The 22,536-nt window shown below is 35.4% G+C and overlaps 1 protein-coding gene across 2 annotated transcripts in view; it reads right to left on the reverse strand.

Moving 5' to 3' along the window:
• Positions 1–22,536, reverse strand: part of SORBS2 (sorbin and SH3 domain containing 2) — a gene marked incomplete at its 5' end in the record, with an annotated part of 206,853 nt that overhangs the window by 87,980 nt on the left and 96,337 nt on the right. For both annotated transcript variants that reach the window (XM_082680301.1, XM_082680299.1), the window contains 2 exons: positions 2,558–2,650; positions 7,400–7,449. In XM_082680301.1, coding sequence (XP_082536427.1) covers positions 2,558–2,650; positions 7,400–7,409 — 103 coding nt within the window. The remainder of the gene's footprint in view (positions 1–2,557; positions 2,651–7,399; positions 7,450–22,536) is intronic.

Here is a 22,536-nt window from a genome sequence, read left to right on the forward strand (position 1 = left end):
GAAAATGGTTTTGATCAATATCATGAACATTATTCATGACCATTCACTTGTGAAAAACACAGAACTAGAATTCTAGGGATCAGAGCCCTTAATTTCTAGTATTCTTTAGTGGGAAGTCATTGCTTCTTTGAAAATTTAAGAATGAGGAAATGGGACAGATTTATTGTTCCCTGGCTGCTCCGCATGTGAAAATCAAGAGTCTTTGAGAACTAAGGACTATAACTGCTCTTCACTCTTACAATGAGCACTCCCTGCGTCCTGGCAGAAGGTAGGGAACACCTGTCAGAGAAGTTGTCAAGGCCTTCCTGGCTTGGTGTCGGGCATTGGACTTGACGTCCTTAGAGGTCCTTTCCAACTTTATGATTCCAATACATGAATTGTCCATTGGGACTCTACTTCTTGTAAAAGCAAAAGAGAAAGACAGGCTGATTTAGTGGACAAATAGTTGATGACTAGCAGCTCATGTTGACTCTCTCATCTGGGAGGAGAGATTGGGACTAGCAGCTCATGTTGACTCTCTCATCTGGGAGGAGAGATTGGGAAGGTTAGACTCTTTTGTGGAGGTAGTCTAACAGCCTCTACTTAAAGGCTGTTCTATTTTAACAATATTTAAAGCAGTAAATATTTATTAATCTTTCTTTGATTCACAAAAAGACTGTCAAATAAGTTCTTATTATGAAGGCTACTGTATAATGTGAGTGGGCATACAAAGAGGCTGATTTCTTTCTTCAAAATGTAATTAAAACTTCTTTTAAAAGGGGCTCATACCTTACATGTCTAATTAATACAGAAGAGACCTATTTTTAATGTAACAATTAAATCCAAAATTGAGGGGACCTCATTCTCTAGAACTCTTACTCCTATTTGATATAATGGGAGTGATACGAAATTTAAAATGGTCCAGAGCGACTACTAACTTTTATTACTGAAGATTATTTTATATTCCCAAAGTATTTAACATTTTCTAATATTTTGACTCTGAAGCATTAAATATATTATATTAAGTTGAGTGATATGAAATTACTAATCTTCTAGCTTTGACTCTCCAAAATGGCAGTCTCTAGCTCAACCTAATAGTATTCTTTCTGTGGTTACTTTTATAAATAACAACAGTATGGCATTTTTGAAGCACTGCCATGTTCCCTAGCATGTGCCTTAATGGTCCACATCTGAGTAGCTTGGGCTAGAATTTTACTTGGCTGAAATGTCAGTAATATTCATGGTATACACATTCCAACTACCTGATGTCCCTGGACTTCATTTTATTTACTTTCTTATTTCTCTTCATTCTCATTTCCCTCAGGTGTCCAATGTAAACACATTTGTAGTTTTTCTAACATTTTTCATGCTCACATACACATGAACAAACATGTGCAAATACATATATAAAGAGAATTTTTTTCAAACCAAAATGAGATCATACTACATACATTGCAATGCAATTTACATCGTTTTAAAAAATGTAATATATTATGGAACTACCTGGATTCGTATTTAAACTTAGACATTGAAATCTATTTATGGATTGGAGGTGGTGGGCAGGAGTGGGATTCTCCACATGGAAGTTTGTTTTTTTCCCTCAACGAAGCTGGGTAGTTTAGGATCAAGTGGCTTTAAAGCTAAGGACATCCTGACTATTTAATTAACGACTAAATGTATGTGTGTAAAAGACACTAATATGCACCGTGAGAATTAGAATTATTTAAACACTCTTCATCCCTTTCCCACTTCTGCTCCAAAAGCCATGAATATTATAAAAAAAAAACAACCAAGGAACCCTCAACTAACCAACCAACAATCAAACCAACCAACCAACTAACCAGTCACCAAAACATATGGGTGTATTTCAGGGTCTAGAGAGGCCAGGGTGGAAGTCATGAGAGATTATTTATTATAAAGAGACTCACTTCAGTGAATGCTGAAATATCACACCCCCAGTTACTTTCTAGAGTATATTTATACTTGTGGGTGCCTGTTAGTCTTAATTGGACCAAGATGTTTAAAAATATATATTAGAAGGTTCTCTGCTTATTGGATTAAAGGAAGGTTTAAAGTCTCTTTCAAAACTAATATTCTATCATTATATTTGCAACCTTTGGTATAGAAGCAAATTAATAAAGATTCAGTTTCCTGCAAATCCCACTTCCTGACCCTCTGTGTCCCCAGCCCCCAACAATTTTTAGGTAAAAAACAACAAAAGCACCTGTGAGTTATCTTAATTAAATATTATGTTCCTTTAGTTCATGCGATGCAAAAACTTCAATAGTTATTAACACTTGCATTTACTTAACACATTTTTGGCAAGTGACTGTTGTTTTTAATTAGATTTTTAAAATGTTTTCTACAAGATATCAGTTTCCTTTGGCTTCTTTATTTTTAGAGCAAAACAGTCATAAGGGATAGGAGCTATTCTTGAGACAAGAAAAATAAGAACTTGTGGGGCATTAGAAAGGTATTTACAGCCACTTTCATCATCCAAACAGGATAATTCTGGAAAGAAAGAAAGGTCAGAGAAAGGCATTCAAGTATGACATTCTGTGAGTTAGTGGTATTATACCTGCAGCCAATAGGTTTGGAGAACTTTGAACTCTCTTCACAGATGTTAATGTAACAGACATGGCAGCACGTTTGCGAGCACACCCACCGCTATCTGGAAGCAAAAAAATGATATAGCAGAGGCCACAGCAAAGGATAAAGCACATGCAGTATCATGCATTTTCAGTGAAATGTGGCAGACATCCATGAGAAAGATGGTCAGAACTAGTAACCATGGAATACATCTGCAGAATTTACACCCACCCCAAACTAAAACAAAACAAAACAGAAGAAAAAGCCAGGGGTCTGTCTTAGAAATAGATGCCAATGATTTAATAAAAAATCAGATTTTATACTTAACATTTTATGGGTTTTCTTTAAATAACACACAGCTATAGAATTCAACTTTGTTTACACCATTTAAATTCAACTATTAAATTTACAAGCAGTGTAACTAGCTTTTAGAGTTATGAATAACCTGTATTTCAGGATTAAGAGCTATGGTATAACATACTTTTGTATCCATCATATAGGTTTTACTGTATTCTAGCTATTATGATTCCTGCAAACAGCTTGAAGAACCTCTTGAAGTAAAAGTTGTTAGCTGTTATAGGTATAATATATTTGATACATAAGATTCATAAAGAAAAACAAATGGTGTTATGGCAATACTGTGTCTTCCCATGGTTATTATTAGTTATGGGAATAATTTGCCTAATTGAAATAAAAAACAATGTTGATATATACAGTACTGAAATGACCATGTTTTTAAAAATTAGTTTTTGTACTTTTGAAACATATGTATATGATCTATATATTTTCACTTATGCAAATCACAACATGAAGCAAAATAAGTGAAAATTCATCAGCTATTTTAATATGATTTGAGAAGTTTAGCATAACAAGACTTCTAAAATTGCAAGGTTAATGTTCTATTTACGAACAGATTCCAATTCCATTCCCACATTCCTTTTTATTTGGAATGTGCAATAAATAGTTTTGCTCATTCCCCTGCAACCAAAAGAACTTAAATTTAATTCTCTTTGAAAGTTGTAACAAGAAGATGAATTCTTTAACCACCAATATTAAACATAATTAATATATACTGCTGCATGCTAGTCTTATATATTATTTTTCTTTATTTCTTAAGGAGTGTATCCACTTTGTTTATTGGATGTGAGAGAATTTAAGAGTGCTTGAAAGTATGATTTGGACTAATTGTTGGTAAAATCACAAGTAGTAAGGTCAGCAGACCTTAAAATTGATAGAATGATTCTCATGTCAAAATATAATTTCTTAAATATTGATACATGCTTAAAATAACAATTTCATAAGCAGATAATAATTAAAACAGAAAAATGACTTGAAACAACATACGAAAGTAAATCAAAGACCAAATACAGAAAGACATAAATGGTAGAAACATACAACAAAATGTATCTTCAGGAGAGGCACCGCTAGGATTTTAGCAATCTCTGCAAACTGAAAATAGCTACGAGGGATGAGTGTTTCTGATAAAATGCAGGTAATATAATTGAATATGCAGTATATAGCAGCTATCAATGTCTAAAAGGGTTAAGTAGTCCAGGGTGTTGAAAGTGTAAATGGAAAGCTCTCTAAGAGATTTAATTTTCTAGTTCTTTTAATTTTGAACATCTGAAAACAAGCAGAGATGCAAAGGGAAAATTTCAGAATGAGGAGACCCAAGGTCACTGGTTAAACCTTTGGTTTCCAAAACTCTGTGTTGAGCACCCACCTCAGTGGATTCACAAGGGTTTGGGGACACAGTTCACATTTTTGAGGAAAACACAGCGATATCTATCAGACTGCATACACCACTGTCCTGAGGTAGTTCCCAGTTTCAACATGAGAGGTCGTGTTATCTTCCTGTAAATGATGTCACATCTTTGTAAAGCTGGGTTTTTGGTGATTGCTGTGATGGAAAGCAAGTGCCCTGTGAAAGTAACCTGGACCAGTAACTGGGAGTGGTGACGTACAATCTAATTCCAAGTCTGAGAAGTTTTGTAGCATCCAATACGCACAGACATCCCAATAACAAGTAACTGTGGTTATAAAGAATGAGATAAAATGATTACTTTTCAGTTGAAGTATATTATTTTTTCAGATTGCTTCCGAGTTGATAGAACATGAGTACTTACTAAGTTGTTTGCACCTAACTACTTAATAAATACAACTGTTAGGTACTTCTTTTGGCTTGAGAGTGTGGTGGAAAATTACTGAGCTATCTTGGCACCGTAAACCAAGAAAGTGTGGGAACCTCTGGGTTAAATAATTTTTGTATTCTAGGTAACTCTAAGAACTAGATAAAATGACTGGAGAATTTGTCTTTATTAACAGGTTAATAAAGAGCTTAATTTGAAAAGTTGAGGCATTTGTGAAATTGCTGGAACAGAGAAATCTATTATATTCTGTTTCTACTTATTGTGTCGATACTTTCTGCTAGTTATTGAAGATACCTTTAAGATCACAAAATGAGGGTGCTGTCTTACATACTTAGGTCATCCCAAAGAATCCTAATGCTACCGTTACCTTCACACTCATTAATGACCTGCACACTCTTCCAGGCAGCAGCAAGACTCTCAGTAGCTGTTTCTACTGCTGGAAAACACTCACAGGAGTAAACCACATACAGTGAATCATTTGATGTCTTATTCTCTTTCCTCCATAGCTAAGATTTTCTTTAGAAAATAGTGGATCGAAAATTCCAAGAGTACAAATATACAAAACATGCTGTTTTGTGTATTTTTATACATTATTTAGATACTTTAGTATGAAAAATGTATCACAGTTCCCTTGGCTCGTTTATTATGTATTTGACTAAAAACAAAGAGCTGCTTTAAAAGAATCTTTTTTTTAAACATTAGTGACTGAGCATTGAAATAGTAATATATCCCTTTAATGATTGATAGGTATTTAAATAATGAAGACCCATTTTATTTATTGGATACTTAGGAACTAATTTCTACTTCATCTTGAGATACAGTGACAATGCTTTTTTCAACTTCCTACAGTATTATTTATATATATTTTCAAAATTGATATGTTTTTATAGCAACATTATAGTATTTTAACATTTTAAACAAAGGGTTCCAGTCACTTCTAATTAATTATGTATGCATGTTTGAATATCATCTTTTATATGCATACATAGATGTATAAATTCAGTCATATAATCAAAATATCTATGCAAATTAGCATTCCATATAAAGCCCAGCTTATTCCTTTTAATGAGAGGATGTTTAGAGGGTTATATTCATGCTGCTGTAACAGTAACTTGGCTCAAGTACCCTAGAGAACTAAACAAATTTACAAATTTCTATTTGCCTACTTTGTTATTATGGACTGAATTCTATGAATGGGAAGGTTAATTACTAAATGCATTGTAATGAATATGGCATATTTAGTATAATCACATATTATACCTCTGTCATAATAGGGTTATAATAAATAGGAAAATCAGACTCCACAAAATGAAGGATGTTGGGAAGTTATGTTCAACTTAGGTCTGCAGGAAAATGCTGTAGAACAGTAAGTAAATATAACTTTCTCCTGTGCACGTCCTGCTGGAGTGATTTTGCAGTTTCACAGTATGACTTACCATAGCTCAGCTGTGGGCTCTCTATTCTATTTGCTTTCTTCAATCACTTTTCCCTAATAATATTTTCCTTTCATTTCCCATGTATAATTCTGTCATCTCCAGTTGTCCAAATGACTTTTCTTGGTTCATTTCCAGGGTTATAATTTCTCTTGATTTCTAAGCCTTCCTTGTATATTTCAACTGTTTCCAATATCCTCATCTTGCCTGGTGCTCTACACACCTACGGGCTGACCGCATCTTCAGGGGCCAGCCGACCTCGAATTATCTGAGGTCGGTACGGCAGGTTTCTGCTAAGGGGCAGCCGCAGAATCATGTTCAATAGTGCATGTCTCTACACTTGATCTAGGGATTAGATATTGGTTTTCACCAGTGGTTGTTAATCCTCCCTTGAGGCATTTTGATAACAAGAGACAGCAAAAAGGCAACCAGCTTGACATGAGAAAAATGTCTTCCACTATCCTTTCTCCTTTGCTGTGGAGTGACGGCACTAAAAGAACTTTCCAGTGATCACTTGTGGATAGGAAGAGCTATTTTTAAAATACAAGTTACAAAATTTCAGTGAGACAGTTGTTTTCCAGAATTATTCAACCCTGAATATAAAAATTTCAGGGGTAGAGGAAGGTGAAAACATAAGCTAAAATGCTTATATTATGGAAAAAAAATCATATGTATCAAGCAAGTATCACAAACATTTTTACAGTTAATCTGTATACAGCACAAGAGTTCAGAGCATCCCTGTTATTAAGCTATTTGGAGATACTGTTCCCACATCAAAAAATATAATGCTTAAGACTTTAGGTGTATTGTGTCTGTGGATTAATTAAGCTGATTTCCTGTGAAGCTTTGGCACTCTATCTACGGTCGCTGTCAACATAAAATGTTTACAGAACGGGGGATTTTAAATATTTTCTACTAGAGCAACTTGCCTATGAATTTAACCTATTTTAAGTGAGAGATTTCAAATGTATGCATTGAATGGCATGCTACCTCTTGCTAGGGTTTACAGGAGTTAATGTCATGATGCGATTACAGAGAAAGGGAGTAAGAATATACAGCAAAACGGAAAAGTCTACTTTTGATAGCTGTAAGATTAAAACACAAAAACAAAGAAATCAAGTAATGAATTTAGACTAAGAAACTCAGTATCACATTTAGGATCAGCAGAGGGCTAAACTAATGATTTAGGGCCAAGATGATATTTAGAGAGCAAGGCTGAAGAGTTTAGAACTAACAGAGACAGCATACCTGTGTTCATTTTGACCTTGGAGGGTTTGTTATTAAAGTCTTCAGTTTTCCTGTAGAAAAAAAATGATGTATTAATTTGTTCACTAGCATGGGGAACAAAATATCATGAAAGAGTGTTTTTGTTTTTGTTCTGTTTTGGTGTACCTGTGAGTTAATATCACATGATCATTAGTCTTATTTAAATTAGAGTTTAATAAGGTGGCCAGGGCTTCCCTGGTGGCGCAGTGGTTGAGAGTCCGCCTGCTGATGCAGGGGACGCGGGTTCGTGCCCCGGTCCGGGAAGATCCCACCTGCCGCGGAGCGGCTGGGCCTGTGAGCCATGGCCGCTGAGCCTGCATGTCCGGAGCCTGTGCTCCACAGCGGGAGGGGCCGCAGCGGTGAGAGGCCCACATACCGCAAAAATAAATAAATAAATTAATTTTTAAAAATTAAAAAAAAATAAGGTGGCCAGAATTTATAATTCTATTCAAGTTAAACTTCATTTATTATTGGTCTTATTATCCTAAGCATAAACTTATGGTTTTGTTTAATGGTGACCATTAATGGATGAAAATGGGGTTTTCATTGTTAAAAATTAAATTGCTTTCATAAATATTTATAATAACAGTTTTTGTTCTCTAAGCCAGAAAGGATCACTGGTTGTTAAGCGTCCTCTTCCAGAATTTTAATAAGCACTCTGGTACTTTGAAATCATTACCTTACATTATTCAATTTATTATATTCAATTTGTTATAGAGTTAATTTACTACCAGGGAGTGTTTAATGTATTTAATATGTATGTTGAGCAAATAGTCAAAGAAGATAAGATTCATATATTTTTACAAAGATGCAAGAAATAAATGATTACTACAAAACCCACTTCTGTTTCAGTATCAGATATGGTGGTTTTTCCCATTGAAGTGTTTGCTGTATAACAACTGAGATTAATTCATTAGAAATGGTTGGGAAAATGGTGCTTGTTGTAGAAAAACATTTTTTAATATTTGTATTATTTCTTGACGTGTGAGATGACTTAGTTCTTTCCCTGGCGTATTCTCTTAGCCCACTTTTAGAGTTTCTTATTTATCCATACCCTACAAACAAAGAGAAAGGATAGGCTCTTCAGGAAGCAGTTCTTTTAAGAGGAAGAGCTCTCTGAAAGATGTTTAACCCTGGCCACTTTGCCTTGGCTCCTGAGTAGGGCCTGTTGTTAATGAACGTGAACTTCCCCTGCACCACACATTCAGTTTCCATGTGCATTAGCACTCTAACATCCGATAGTTAAAACAATTTTTATCTATACCTCATGGATGAGTAGGGATAGGGTTGAAATGAAATCATCTGTCATGACCTGTCAAGAAAGACCTTCAGTAAATAAGTTTTTCTTCATTCTCTAAAAAGAGCACCAAATGAGCTTCCTGGCTTTCTTGTGTTTGCCTGTCGGGGTTCTGGCCCTGTCCTCTTTTCTGACCATTTCTCCGGTCCTCATATGTTCTACTCTAGCCATCATTCATCATTTTCTTTCAACATGGCCATCGAAGTTCACCTCTTATAGAAAGCCTGGTTCTATTTAGTACTAATGTGAAATTCTAATAATAAAATTAAAGTATTCAATTGGGAAGACTGGACAGCTACATCAAAAGAATCAAACTGGACTACTTGCTCACACCATGCACAACAATAAATTCAAAATGGATTAAAGACTTAAATGTAAGACCTGAAACCATAAAACTTCTAGAAGAAAATAGAGGCAGTATGCTCTTTGACACTGGCCTTCATAATATTTTTTTTGGATATGTCTCCTCAGGCAAGGGAAACAAAAGCAAAAATAAACAAATGGGACTACATCAAACTAAAAGCTTTTGCACAGCAAAGGAAACTATCAACAAAACATAAAGACTGCCTACCAAATGGGAGAAGATATTTGCAAACAATTTATCTGATAAGGGGTTAATATCCAAAATATACAAAGAATTCATACAACTTAACATCAAAAAAAAGCAAACAACCCAATTAAGAACGGGCAGAGGATTTGAATAGGCATTTTTCCAAAGAAGACATACAGATGGCCAACAGGCACGTGAAAAGATGCACAACATCACTAATCATCAGGCAAATGCAAATCAAAACCACAATGAGATATCACCTCACACCTGTCAGAATAATTATTATCAAAAAGACAACAAATAACGAGTGTTGGCAAGGATGTGGAGAAAAGAGTATACCCTCCTGCAGTATTGGTGAGAACGTAAATTGTTGCAGCCGCTATGGAAAAGAGTATGGAGATTCCTCAGAAAATTAAAAATAGAACTACCGTAAGATCCAGCAATTCCACTCCAGGGTATTTATCCAAAGAAAACAAAAGCACTAATTAGTAAAGATATACACACTCCTACGTTGCAGCATTATTTACAATAGCTAAGATATGGAAGCCAACCAAGCACCCATCCATACATTAATAGATAAAGAAGATGTGGTATATATGTACAATGCAATATTACTCAGCCATAAAAAAGAATGAAATCTTGCCATTTGTGACAATGTGGGTGGAACTAGAGGGTATAAGTGAAGTAAGTCAGGCAGAGAGACACAAATACTGTATGATTTCACTTATATGTGGAATCTAAAAAACAAAACAGGGAATTCCCTGGCGGTCCATGGTTAGGACTCTGCACTTTCACTGCCAAGGGCGTGGGTTCAGTCTCTGGTCAGGGAACTAAGATCCCACAAGCTGTGCAACATGGCCAAAAAAAATTTTTTTTTAATAATTTAAAAAACCAAAACAAATGAGCAAACATAACAAAACAGAAACAATCACAGATACAGAGAACAAACAGGTGGTTGTCAAAGGGGAGGAGGGGTTGGGGGAAGAGAGAAATAGGTGAGGAAGATTCAGAGGTACAGACTTCCAAGCTGCAAAGTAAAGATGTCACAGGTATGAAGTGTACAGTGTGGGGAATATAGTTAATAATTATGTAATATCTTTGTATGGTGACAGATAGTAACTAGACTTAATGTCATGATCATTTAGAAATGTATAGAAATATCGAATCACTGTGTTGTGTAACAGAAACTGACATAGTGTTGTAGGTCACCTATACCTCAAAAACAAACAAATGAACAAACAGACTCATAGAAAAAGAGATCAGATTTGTGGTTGCCAGAGGCAGGGAGTAGGGGGAGGGGGAACTGGATGAAGGAAGTCAAAAAGTACAAACTTCCAGTTACAAGATAAATAAGTACTAGGGATGTAATGTACAACATGATAAATATAATTAACACTGCTTTATGTTATATATGAAAGCTGTTGAGAGAAAATCCTAAGATTTATCATCACATTGAAAAATATATTATTTTCTGTTTCTTTAATTTTGTATCTCTGAGATGATGGATGTTCACTAACTTATTTTGGTCATCATTTCACGATGTATGTAAGTCAAATCATTATGCTGTTTACCTTAAACTTATACAAGTGCTGTATGTCAATTATATCTCAATAAACTGGAAAAAAGTTATTTAAACCTACAAAAATTTTTAAATGTGAACACCAGCTAATTATAATGATACCTTCTACCCCAGGGTAGGGGGAGAAATGGGGAAATAAAATAGCATGGAAAAAAATACACATAAATGATATGAGATGTATATATGAACCAAGAAGAGAAGGATTTTATCTTTTTTACACCTAGATTGAATTACTAATACCCGGTACTCAATAAATACTAAAACAATGAGCATATAGAATGGATAAACTCACAGTACTGATGTTCATCCCAATTTATATTTTAGAGCTATAAACTGAAAACAACACAGATGACATCCTCATTATGTAGTGTTTTGGTATCACCTGATTGTGTATAGTGTTACATTCTTGCCCATCCACCCTGGAAGGACACTGCAGCAGTGTAGGAGAAGCAGGGCAGGAGTAATGTGTACAGTTGCCACATCTAGGACTGAGAGAATTACCACAATGTTACACTGAATTTTACGGTAAAATTTCACAGGCCAATTGACATTAAATAGTGAATGAAGGAAACTTTATTATGATGAGTTTTATCTCTTATTTTTCAGCTGGTATAAATAAAGAGGCACATTTCTATTTTCTTTTTCAGAATATAAAAATAAATGTGGTACATAGCTAAGTATGTAGCCTTAATACCTAATGTACCCTACTTGGTAGCCTTAATACCGCCTGGATTGAAGGGATGCCAATGAAGTCAGGGAAGAAGGCAGTGGTCAGTGCAGGAGCCTTGAGAAAACTCCATCAGATGTATTTATTTTAATGTCTCAGGAGCAAAACTCCTAATACGTTAACCTTAAATGGACAAAATAAATGGAAAAGTAAAGCCTCGGGGGATGTCTGTGACCACGGCTGAGGCAACTGCTAAAACAAGAAGGAATAAACAAGTCTCTAGAAAAATGAGGACTGTAAAGACATTTCCCAAATTCTATTTATCACTCCTTTTCAAAACACTTGATGTTTAAAACTGCTTTAAGTTTTAAAACTGAATGACAAAGACAGTGTTTGAGCTGGAACAATACTGATTGATAAAGAAAACATCAAACAGAAGGAAAGTTAACTCTCAGAACACAAAACCTGCTACTCTAATAATGTTTTTATACCAAGTTAGGGAACTAATAATCAGCATTTGTTGTTTGAATTCAAATGCCGATATTTACAAAATATCTGACACTGAAAAAAGTAAAATTGGATTAACGGGAACAAAGAAAGGCGCCACAAATCCTTGAGCTTTTCATCTTTAAAGTGATGTATCCTGTTACTTATAAATGTAACACGTGAGGTTTTTTAGCTTCGCATTGTTTTAGATGTCAAAATGTGAAATGACTAACTTCCTAATCAGGCAAGACATTTTCCAAGTTTTAAAAGAAAAGCCACAGTGATTGAGCTCTGCAGAAGAACCCGAAACCGAAGGCTTCTTGGGTGACTAATAAAAATGCATGATTCTATTTCCATTATTTGTACTAAAGCCATTAACAAGTCCACAACTGAGAACTCTCTTTAGACAGTTTGAACTAAAGCGAATCTAATCTCTTTTGTTCTGTTCTGAAAAAGTGTCTTTGATTGTACTTACATAACAAGCACAGATTATTCTGGAAAGCATCAAATTCCTGGAGTGTTTGCACGCTACTAGGAGAGACAGTATTTCAAGTATTCTCTTAAATTGGAATTGAACCAGGTCCAAGACTATGAAAACTGACCATAAAATGCAGACTACCTTGAACCTCAGCAGAGGATCCACAGAGCAAAAACTATCTGTACATTAGAGTATCAAAATGGTATTCAACAGGTGGAGCAGAGATGTATTTACTTAAGTTCAGTTCTTGCTGAAGTTTTTATATAAAAGGCAACATTATATGTATCCAATTTGTGTGTAGCAATGGATTTGTTTTTCTCATAGATCAGAGTAGGGCTCTTTCCCAACATGCATTGGCAATAGATTGTGCTGGTTGTTCATGCATGGATAAGACATGATTTGGTGGCTATGAATTTCAGTGATCAGATATCTCTCTCTCTTTTTTTTTTTTTATGGATCAGAGTCGGCTTTATTTCCAACATGCGTATGACAACAGGTTGGGTAATTTAAGTTTTGAATGAGGATCCCAAGATGTTTGATTGTTCATTCATGGGCAACAACATGACTTTGTGCCCATAATCTTGTAATTCTGCTTGAAATCTTTTGCTTATGAGGCATCCCATTCTGAAGAGGACCAGAGGCAAATTCCCTCCTCAATTTTGGCCAAGAATTCCGTGTTAGTCATTTTGTTTTTGTAGACTTGATTTTAAGCACCAAGGCCAGCCATACAACTATAGGACTACATTTTAGCTCGGCTAATGTGAGGAGTTTAAGATTGGAGCCCAAAAGATTTTCCATGGAACAATTTTAATCCAGTAAATTGCTAGGTTATTCTAAAATTGTTCTATTCACAATTCATATATAATTCAGAAAAAAGGACTCACAGATAGTCAAAGTGGTGGGAAAACATTGAGGATGTTAGATTTCTTAGAGATATTTTAAACACAAGAATAAAAGTACGGTGCATATTAATTTTATGCACCAGATTTTAGCCTGAATTTACTTTGAAATGGTATATGTACCACTCTTTCTGCATAAACTACCCTGAGTGGTCAAATCCTTTCTCTCTCTGTGGTAGGGTTAGCCGTATTCATAAATGCCCAATGATTTCACTTTTCAGTTATAGCCAAATGACTTAATTTAGGCTGTTGACATTTATCTTTAGTTATCTTTTCTAATATATTAATGTGCTGCTTTGAAATGTTCACAGGAAATACCCTAAGTAGTTTATTATGTCCTTTACAGTCCCTGAGCTTAGAAAAATGAGAATCCACGTCTCCCCCTTTTCTGAATGGTTTCTCTGCGTTGACAGCCGGTATATGACGTCAACTCAGGGACTCCTTTGCCTCTGAGTGGGTGGTACAAATCATCTCAGTCACTAATGAGGGCAGCCTCCACATAAGAGCTTAAATCCCTCCCAACATTCCTGAGCTAATGGTGCCTGAAGATGGGTCCTTAGTATTCAGAAGCCAAATCATCCACAGCATCTATATGTGAGTGCTGGGATCAGAACACAAATAACATCATTTCTAGGAATAAGGCAGAATCATTACTGTGAATAGTGATGAGTGAAAGGACGTGAGGCCATTGACAATTTTCATAAAAAATGCAAAGTGTTCTTTTTAATTATACCAAATTTCATGATACCTGGAAAAATTTCCTCAAGAGCACCATATGTTTTTCAAGGAAACTAGCAATTTTCTTCCTGAGACTTTACAATGCAAGCTAATCAAAATGTGTGCAGATTTTCTGTAAAATGTATACTAGTTAGAAGTCAATCCTGGTAGATAAGTTTCTTTCTGATGCTATTTCAAAGGCTCAAAGTCTGTGATTTACTCTCTTTTTTAATTATAAAAGAATACTGGTTTCTTTTTGCACTAAATTGTCATGTGATTTAATATTGCTCTAGTATCCTGCTGTCATGGTATCTTTTACTTTTATACTGCAATACTTAAGGATGATTATAGGATACATCTAAGTACTTACAAATGCATTTTTTCTAAGACAAAATTATTGATCAACTTGATAGTACCGTACTAGAAAATTTCCATTGGTTTCTATTCTATAAGTCAAAAGCCGTGTATTCCTAATGAAAATAAACCAGAACCTTAATGTGGATCTGGTGTGTCAGGCACATCGTCAAAGAAACGTAGAAAGAATTAGACTATAGAAATACGTGTTACAGGTGAACTGAATAGTGTTGGAAGGATAGGTCTTGAAGTCAAGTGCACCTGGATTCAAGTCCAGTTTTGCCCATTTCCAGCCATTTAAATGATTTATAGCAACATCATTATCATCTCCGGCAGTAGCAACAGCAGCAAGATCAAACCCCTCCCCCCAATGCAGCAAACCATCCCCGAACTGGATAACTGGCGTCATGCCCAGTCACCAATATTTTGAATATTTTGAGACAGACTTTTATCTTTGATTGAGTCATAAGAGTATAATCTAGACTTTCCTGAAAACACACAGAGTATATTTTATTGCTTTAAATTAAACTAAGCCACCACAGTTCGTAAGGTTTATTTGTATGTATTTTCCCATTACTCAATTATTCCATGCCCAACTTAGCAACATACTGGAATTGAAAAGGAATTCTGCTTTCCAGGCAGCTTTTCTTTCCTCCTTAAACAGAGCCTTCTTTTAGCAAAGTTCTCCCCCTGCCCCACCACCACTGCAGTGAATAAGAGGAGACAGACCTAAAGAAATGGTTCAATCAAACACTTGCCTTCTATGCCAGCTACGTCATTGCTATTGAACCTAAGGGAAAGTGACACTTAAAGGTCGTGACAATTAGCCTTTAAAAAAAGACTTTCCATTACCTTTGACAGCTTATAACCCAAGGTGATGGGTGGAGGAAAGAGATGTCTGTAAAATGTCACATAAAGAATTGTGTGGCAGATTGCAGAGTGATAGCATCCTGATGACAGCCATTCCTGTTTAGTTCACTAAGTGAAAGTATCTCCCCTGCTTTCCACCATTGCAGAGAGTACCATAAATTTCTACTTTGAGGAGCAAATCTTTGATCTTTGAAAAAAAAAGTGTACTTCTTTCTTTCTGATTTGGAAGAAGTAAAACTGTCTCTATTTGCAGATGACATGATATTACATATAGAAAACCCTAAACATTCCACCAAAAAACTGTTAGAACTAATAAACGAATTAAGTAAAGTTGCAGGATACAAAATCAATGTGCAAAAATCAGTTGCTTTTCTATACACTAATAACAAAATATCAGAAAGAAATTAAGAAAATAATCCCATTTAAAAATGCATCAAAAAGAACAAAATACATAGGAATAAATGAAACCAAGGAGGTGAAAGATCCGTACACTAAAAACTGTAAGACATTGATGGAAGAAAAGGAAGAAGAAATGGAAGAAGAGATAAATAAATGGAAAGCTATTTCAGGCTCATGGATTGGAATAATAGTGTTAAAATGTCCATACTACCCAAAACAATCTACAGATTCAGTGCAATCCCTACCAAAATTCCAATGGCATTTTTCACAGAAATAGAAAAAACAGTTCTAAAATTTGTGTGAAATCACAAAAAACCAAATGAATAGCCAAAGCAATCTTGAGAAAGAAGAATAAAACTAGAGGCATCACACTTCCTGATTTCAAACTATATTACAAAGCTATAGAAAAAAAATATGGCATTGGCATAAAAACAGACACATAGACAAATGGAACAGAATAGAGAGCCCAGAAATAAACCCATGCAAATATGGTCAATTAATTTATGACAAAGGAGCCAAGAATATACGATGGGGAAAGGACAGTCTCTTCAGTGGTCCTGGGAAAACTGGCCAGCCACATGCAAAAGAATGAAACTGGACCGCTACCTTATACCATATACAAAAATCAACTCAAAGTGGACTAAAGACATGAATGTAAGACCTAAAACCATAAAACTCCCAGAAGAAAACATAAGGCATAAGCTTGACTTTGGTCTTGGCAATGATTTTTTTGTATTTGACAACAAAAGCAAGGCGACAAAAGCAAAAATAAGCCAGTAAGAGTAAATCAAACTAAAAACTTCTGCACAGCAAAGGATATCATCACAAAAGGAAAAGACAACCTGCAGAATGGGAGACAATATCTGTAAGTCGTATATCCAATAAAAGGTTGATATCCAAAATGTTTAAAGAACTCATACAACTCAACTGCAAAAAGCCAAAAACCAAACTAAAATAAAACAAAACTCAAAAAACCGAATTGATTTAAAAACGGGCAGAGGAACTGAACAGACGTTTTTCTAAAGAAGGACATGCAGTGGCCAATAGGTACATGGAAAAGTGCGTAACATTACTAATCATCAGGGGAATGCAAATCAAAACCACAGTGAGATTTCACTTCACACCTGTTAGAATGGCTATTATCAAAAAGACAAGAGATAACAATTGCTGGTGAAAATGTGGGGAAAAGGAAACCCTTGTGCGCTGTTGGTGGGAATAAATTGGTACAGGTACTATGGGAAAAAATATGGAGGTTCCTCAGAAAATTAAAAATAGAACTATCATGTGATCCAGCACTCCCACTTCAGTGTATAAATCCAAAGGAAATGAAAACAGAATATTGAAGAGATATCTGCACTCCCATGTTCACTGCAGCATTATTCACAATAGTCAAGATATGGAAACAACTTATGTGTCCACCAACTGACGAATGGATAAAGATGCGGTATATTTACACAATAGAATATTTATTCAACCGTGAGAAAGAAGGAAATCTTGTCGTTTGTGACAACATGGATGAACCTTGAGGGTATTATGCTAAGCAAAATAAGTAAGACAGAGAAAGACAAATACTGTATGGTATCACTTGTGTGTGGAATCTAAAAAAGAAAAAAAGTCAAATTCATAGAAACAGAGAGTAGGAAAGTGGTTGCCAGGGGCTGGGGGCCAGGGGGAAATGGGGAGAGTTTGGTAAAAATGCACAAACTTTCACCTATAAGATAAATAAGGTCTGAGGATCTAATGTAAAACATGATGACTATGATTGATAACACTGTATTATATAATTGAAATTTGCTAAGAGAGTAGAACTTAAATGTTCTCACCAAAAAAAAAAAAAAAGGTTAATATGTGAAGTGATGGATGTGTTAACTAGATGGGGAGAATCTTTCCACAGTGTATACATATATCATCACTATGTACACTTTAAATATGTTACAACTGTATACGTCAATTATAACTTCCATAAAGTTGAAATTTAAAAATGTTAGTAACAGTTATGTTCAATGTAAAAAAATTGAAAATAAAAGAACCATTTTTTAAAAATTTGAGCTTTGCTAAATATCCTTTTTTTAAAAATTAAAAAACTTTTTGTATTGAAGTATAGTTGATTTACAATGCTGTATTAATTTCTGCTGTACAGCAAATTGACTGAGTTATATACATTTATAGATTTTTTTAATATTCTTTTCCATATGGTTTATCCCAGGATATTGAATATAGTTCCGTGAGCTATACAGTAGGATCTTGTTGTTTATTTATAAATTTCCTCCTATTTTTAATTTTAAAACCTTTCATTTTGGGCTTCCCTGGTGGTGCAGTGGTTAAGAATCCACCTGCCAATGCAGGGGACACGGGTTCAAGCCCTGGTCCGGGAAGATCCCACATGCCACGGAGCAACTAAGCCCGTGCGCCACAACTACTGAGCCTGCGCTCTAGAGCCCGCGAGCCACAACTACTGAGCCCGCATGCCACAACTACTGAAGCCCGCGCGCCTAGAGCCTGTGCTCCGCAACAAAAGAAGCCACCGCAAGGAGAAGCCCGCGCACCGCAACGAAGAGTAGCCCCCGCTCGCCGCAACTAGAGAAAGCCTGCGCCTGGTAACGAAGACCCAACGCAGCCAAAAATTAATTAATTAGTTAAATTTTTAAAAAAACCTTTCATTTTAATTTTTATATATTGATATCACAAATCATCGGATATAAAAAGAAATTATGTAATCTAGTTTAGTTTTATATATATCATATTTAGACTTTAAGTGGAAACAAACATTAAATGCTGTGGCAGTAATAAAGACATATCGTTTTATGTGTGTTTTATTTCTTAAACCACAACTTCTGAAAAGGACCTTGGATCAATCATCTTGATTTTTAGATTAGGCTTTTGAGGATAAGAGAAATGACTGCTCCAAGATCAAACAGTAAAAAGCTGACCCTCAAAAATGACTTAGCTTTCCTGACTGTTAGTGAAAAAAAGGCTTCTCCTTTTAAGGCATCTTGAAATGTCAACTGAAATCAAGATAATTCCCCTCAACACATTACAGTTAATTATAATACATTACATTAGGCATAGTTGCCTAATCGAGTGCTGATATGTTGGGGGTTCTAGGAGAGAAGGAGGTGTAGTACGAGGCAGGCCTGGCTAATGAATAAGTAAGGGCTGTTAGCAGAGGACCATAGGATTTATTCTTGTAGAACTAATATGGAAATAATGGTTGCTTATGACAAGGATTTCTTTTGCCCGACGACTGCACAAGCCCAAATACAAGGCTCTATTTAGACTTAAGCCTAGACCAATAGCTATTGCTATATTTTTTTTCACAAAACGTCAGGACTTTGAGAATGTTTATTTTAATGTATTTCCATGGCAATGTTATTTTATGAAATAACCGTTAAATAATCCTGCTTATTGTTAATTGACTATTAAAGAAACAGTCATACTTTTTCTTTTGATTGAACGAACACACCTGCTTCCTGAACACCTGAAATAACATTTACATAACTTAGCAAGGGCAAAAGCCTGCTGTATACCGCCAGTAGTGGTACAAACCTGTGTTTGTGTGTGCCTCAGATATGAAATGGTGAAACTCTGCTTGCTACGTGGAATTTGAATTTTGAGTGGGGGGGATGGTGATAAGAAATTTGCTCTAATTTAGTCATTTAACATTTAAAGAGTATTTCTCTTGCAAAGTTTATTTAGAATGAAAATGTATCTCAAGTCACTTCACATATACCTTAAGGTCACTGGACTAATTTGTGAAAAGCCAAGGAAGAAAATAAGGGACCACTGGGGGAAAATACTGTCTCTGAAGAAATTTTGAATCTATTAAAATTTGAACCTTTTGATATTTTTGTTGGCAAAAATATCAAAAAGTGGGCAGCTTATGATACTATTCATTCGGAGCCAATGAAAATAGATAATAAAGATAGATATCTTCCCTTTTCATTGTTAAAATTATGTATTTCTGTAATATTTGGAGTGCAAAAGTAGTTCACTAGATCTTTAGCGAGAAGTCTGGCAAAATTCTTCATGACATCTCTAGGTACTAACTGTAAAAGTGTTAGGTGGAATTAGAGGTGAATGAAAAATCATTTTCAGTAGTGCCTTTCCCTGCCTATGTATCTTCAACATTTTTATTTTGGGGAAGAATACCTGGCATGTTCTACAGAAGGCATACATGCGAGAGAGGATAGGTAATAAGTAGAAAGACAGATTATCTTGACAGTCTGAATTAAACTTCAACAGGGATAAATAAGTCTTGCAATTTAGCTAAACCAAATTATTTCATGATTAGGTTGAAAAGATTGATTTCTCAAAACTTTATCTGAAATACATCTAGGAGCTTCAGTGGGCTGTGAGCTCAGTGTGACATAGTGCTTTAAAATATAATTACATAAAAATGAACAGTGGTTGCAGAAATCAAGGAAGATTATGATCCTACTTTTATGGCCATGTTGGCACCTCCTCACCGCAATTTAAAAATGTCGTCTTTTTGCTGTTGTCCATGAACCAACTTGGTATGGATGTGAGTGTCTCACCAGGTTTTAGGGCCTGGCACTGAATGCTGAAGGGAGGTGGTGAGGCCACTGTGTGATTTGGTGGAAAGAGCTGCCACGAGAGTGTTAGCAGCAGTAGGAAAATTATTGACCGTACCCTGATTTGTTGTTGTTGTTACTGTTTTATCTCAGGGAAATCATCCGAGTGGCTTTTAGGATTAATGCTCTTAAATCATCCACACTTATGCTTTGCACTGACAGGGAGACAGGTAACAGTTGTAACTAGAAGCTTCAATATTCCCTTCAGATGTACCTGCATTTAAGAAACATGATATACAAATGGGACTGTTTCTCATTGCTGGGCTTTTAACAATCTGGTTTACAACTCTCATCAGAAAAGATGTAAATGACTCCATCCTGGAACTAAGTGCTTTAATAATTCTGAATTATACAACAAAACTGGGGTTGCTATCTATTGCTGTTTTGCTCAGCAAAATGCCAATCCAAATGACCTCACTTCTAGGTCTTACCCAATTCACATGTACCAGCATTCTTCATTTTTTATACCTAATATAGTCCTTTATACCCTGCCACTATTTAAAGCTAAAACTTTCACTCAATCCACCAAAAATAGGCAAAGAAAACAACCTACAAATTTATACTTAAATTATACTTTGGAGAACAGTGAAAATTATTTGAACAAAGATTTTGTCCTTTCCTAACACCTTTACCTGACACATTTGCTGCATCTAGAAATGGTTGGAATAGTCTTTTAGATGGTTGTTGAGCATATTTTAACATAGGTAGTTAAATCTTACTTGATCTGCTCCTTATTAGTCTTTTTTCCCCCTTTTATCTATGGGAACAAGCCTTCCACTTCCTTCCTTTTATTTTGGACTGCCACTGCTCTTTGAAAAGCAGAAAGACTTCATCTTGACATCACAACTGCATGAGGACAGGAACTCTTTCAGGGAACGCTGGGTTCCCCTGCAGGGTAAGCTGTGACATGAGGTCATGACCTTAAGGACCCACCCTGGGCTTTTTGTTCACACTGACTCTACTGTGTTCTACTTCAGGTTCACAGGTAGAGACTATCTGCCGTGAACATTCCCATGGCAAAAGTCTGACACTCACTGACTTCAATATCATTTCTTCTCTGTTAATACAGAGCAGAGCATTCCCTCATTTCTCTCGCAACATTTGGAAACCTAGAAACAGTGTTGTGCCCATGTGCTATCACACCGATTCTAGCAAATATATTTGAGGAGAGCGATCCCTTTTCTATTCTCTAATGTGAACTCATCATTGTTGGAATGGTGCCTGTCTGCCCTTCCTGTGTCAGGGTAAGAAAACGGAGCTCATCATGTTACAGTTCATAAATGTATCAAATCAACAATTTGTACACCTTAAGCATACAAAATGTTGTATGTCAGTTATATCTCAATTAAAAAAAAAAAGAAAGTATAGCTCATATTGGGAGGGAGCAAAAGATAATGGGTGGGCCAGAATGTTAGCAACTTTCTTTTTTGTGGGAGGGGCGACTTCCGAAATATATATATACCCTCACCAGCATCTAGTAAGTGGCAGAGTCAGGATTTAACAACCCATATTTTAGGGAACTTTCAGGTACATGCTCTTAACACTCCATTATATTCTTCACTGTATTAAAGTGGGTATCAGTATTTAGTCTTATGTGTGTATATGTGCTTGAGCAAATCTCTGTACTTCTTTGCCTGAGTGTTTTAATTTATAAAATGAAAAGCTTGTTTTAAAATTCAAAAGCATATAAGGTCCTTTTATGGTGTGAAATTTTCTTAAATCCAAGAACGGTATATTTAGCTGACTTATATTTATTGCGAACCTTTACAGTGCAAACCAATATGCTTACTGATATGATTGTATATAATATAAAGCAGAATCTTACTGGAAGTCAATATTTTAATGACTCATTTACACATTAAAATTAGGAAGAAAGAGATTTTAAAAGATCTGTATTTCTAATAGCATCAGTATGAGATAGATGTGTATTAGTACAAGTCCAAGCCATCATCCAAGGATGTTATCCTCTTAGCTGCCTAGTTTACTTAAATCCAGAAATGAGATCTATAGACCTCTTTCTATATAACATGTCTTCCCATATCATCTCGCGTGTCCTTCAATGGAGATGATCCATTTTAGGATTTCATCTCACCTAAAATGATATCCATTTTATAAATGTACATCCAAAACTATTTGTCTAAAAATAAACTTCAGTCAATAAATTATTACCACCTTTTTAGAGCTTTTTTCATTATGGGTGGTGTGACAGTGCCAGGGATATTGGAAGTGAC

Source organism: Grampus griseus, assembly GCF_964374135.1.
Source record: "Grampus griseus genome assembly, chromosome: 21".
In the NCBI taxonomy this organism is placed as follows: Eukaryota; Metazoa; Chordata; class Mammalia; order Artiodactyla; family Delphinidae; genus Grampus; species Grampus griseus.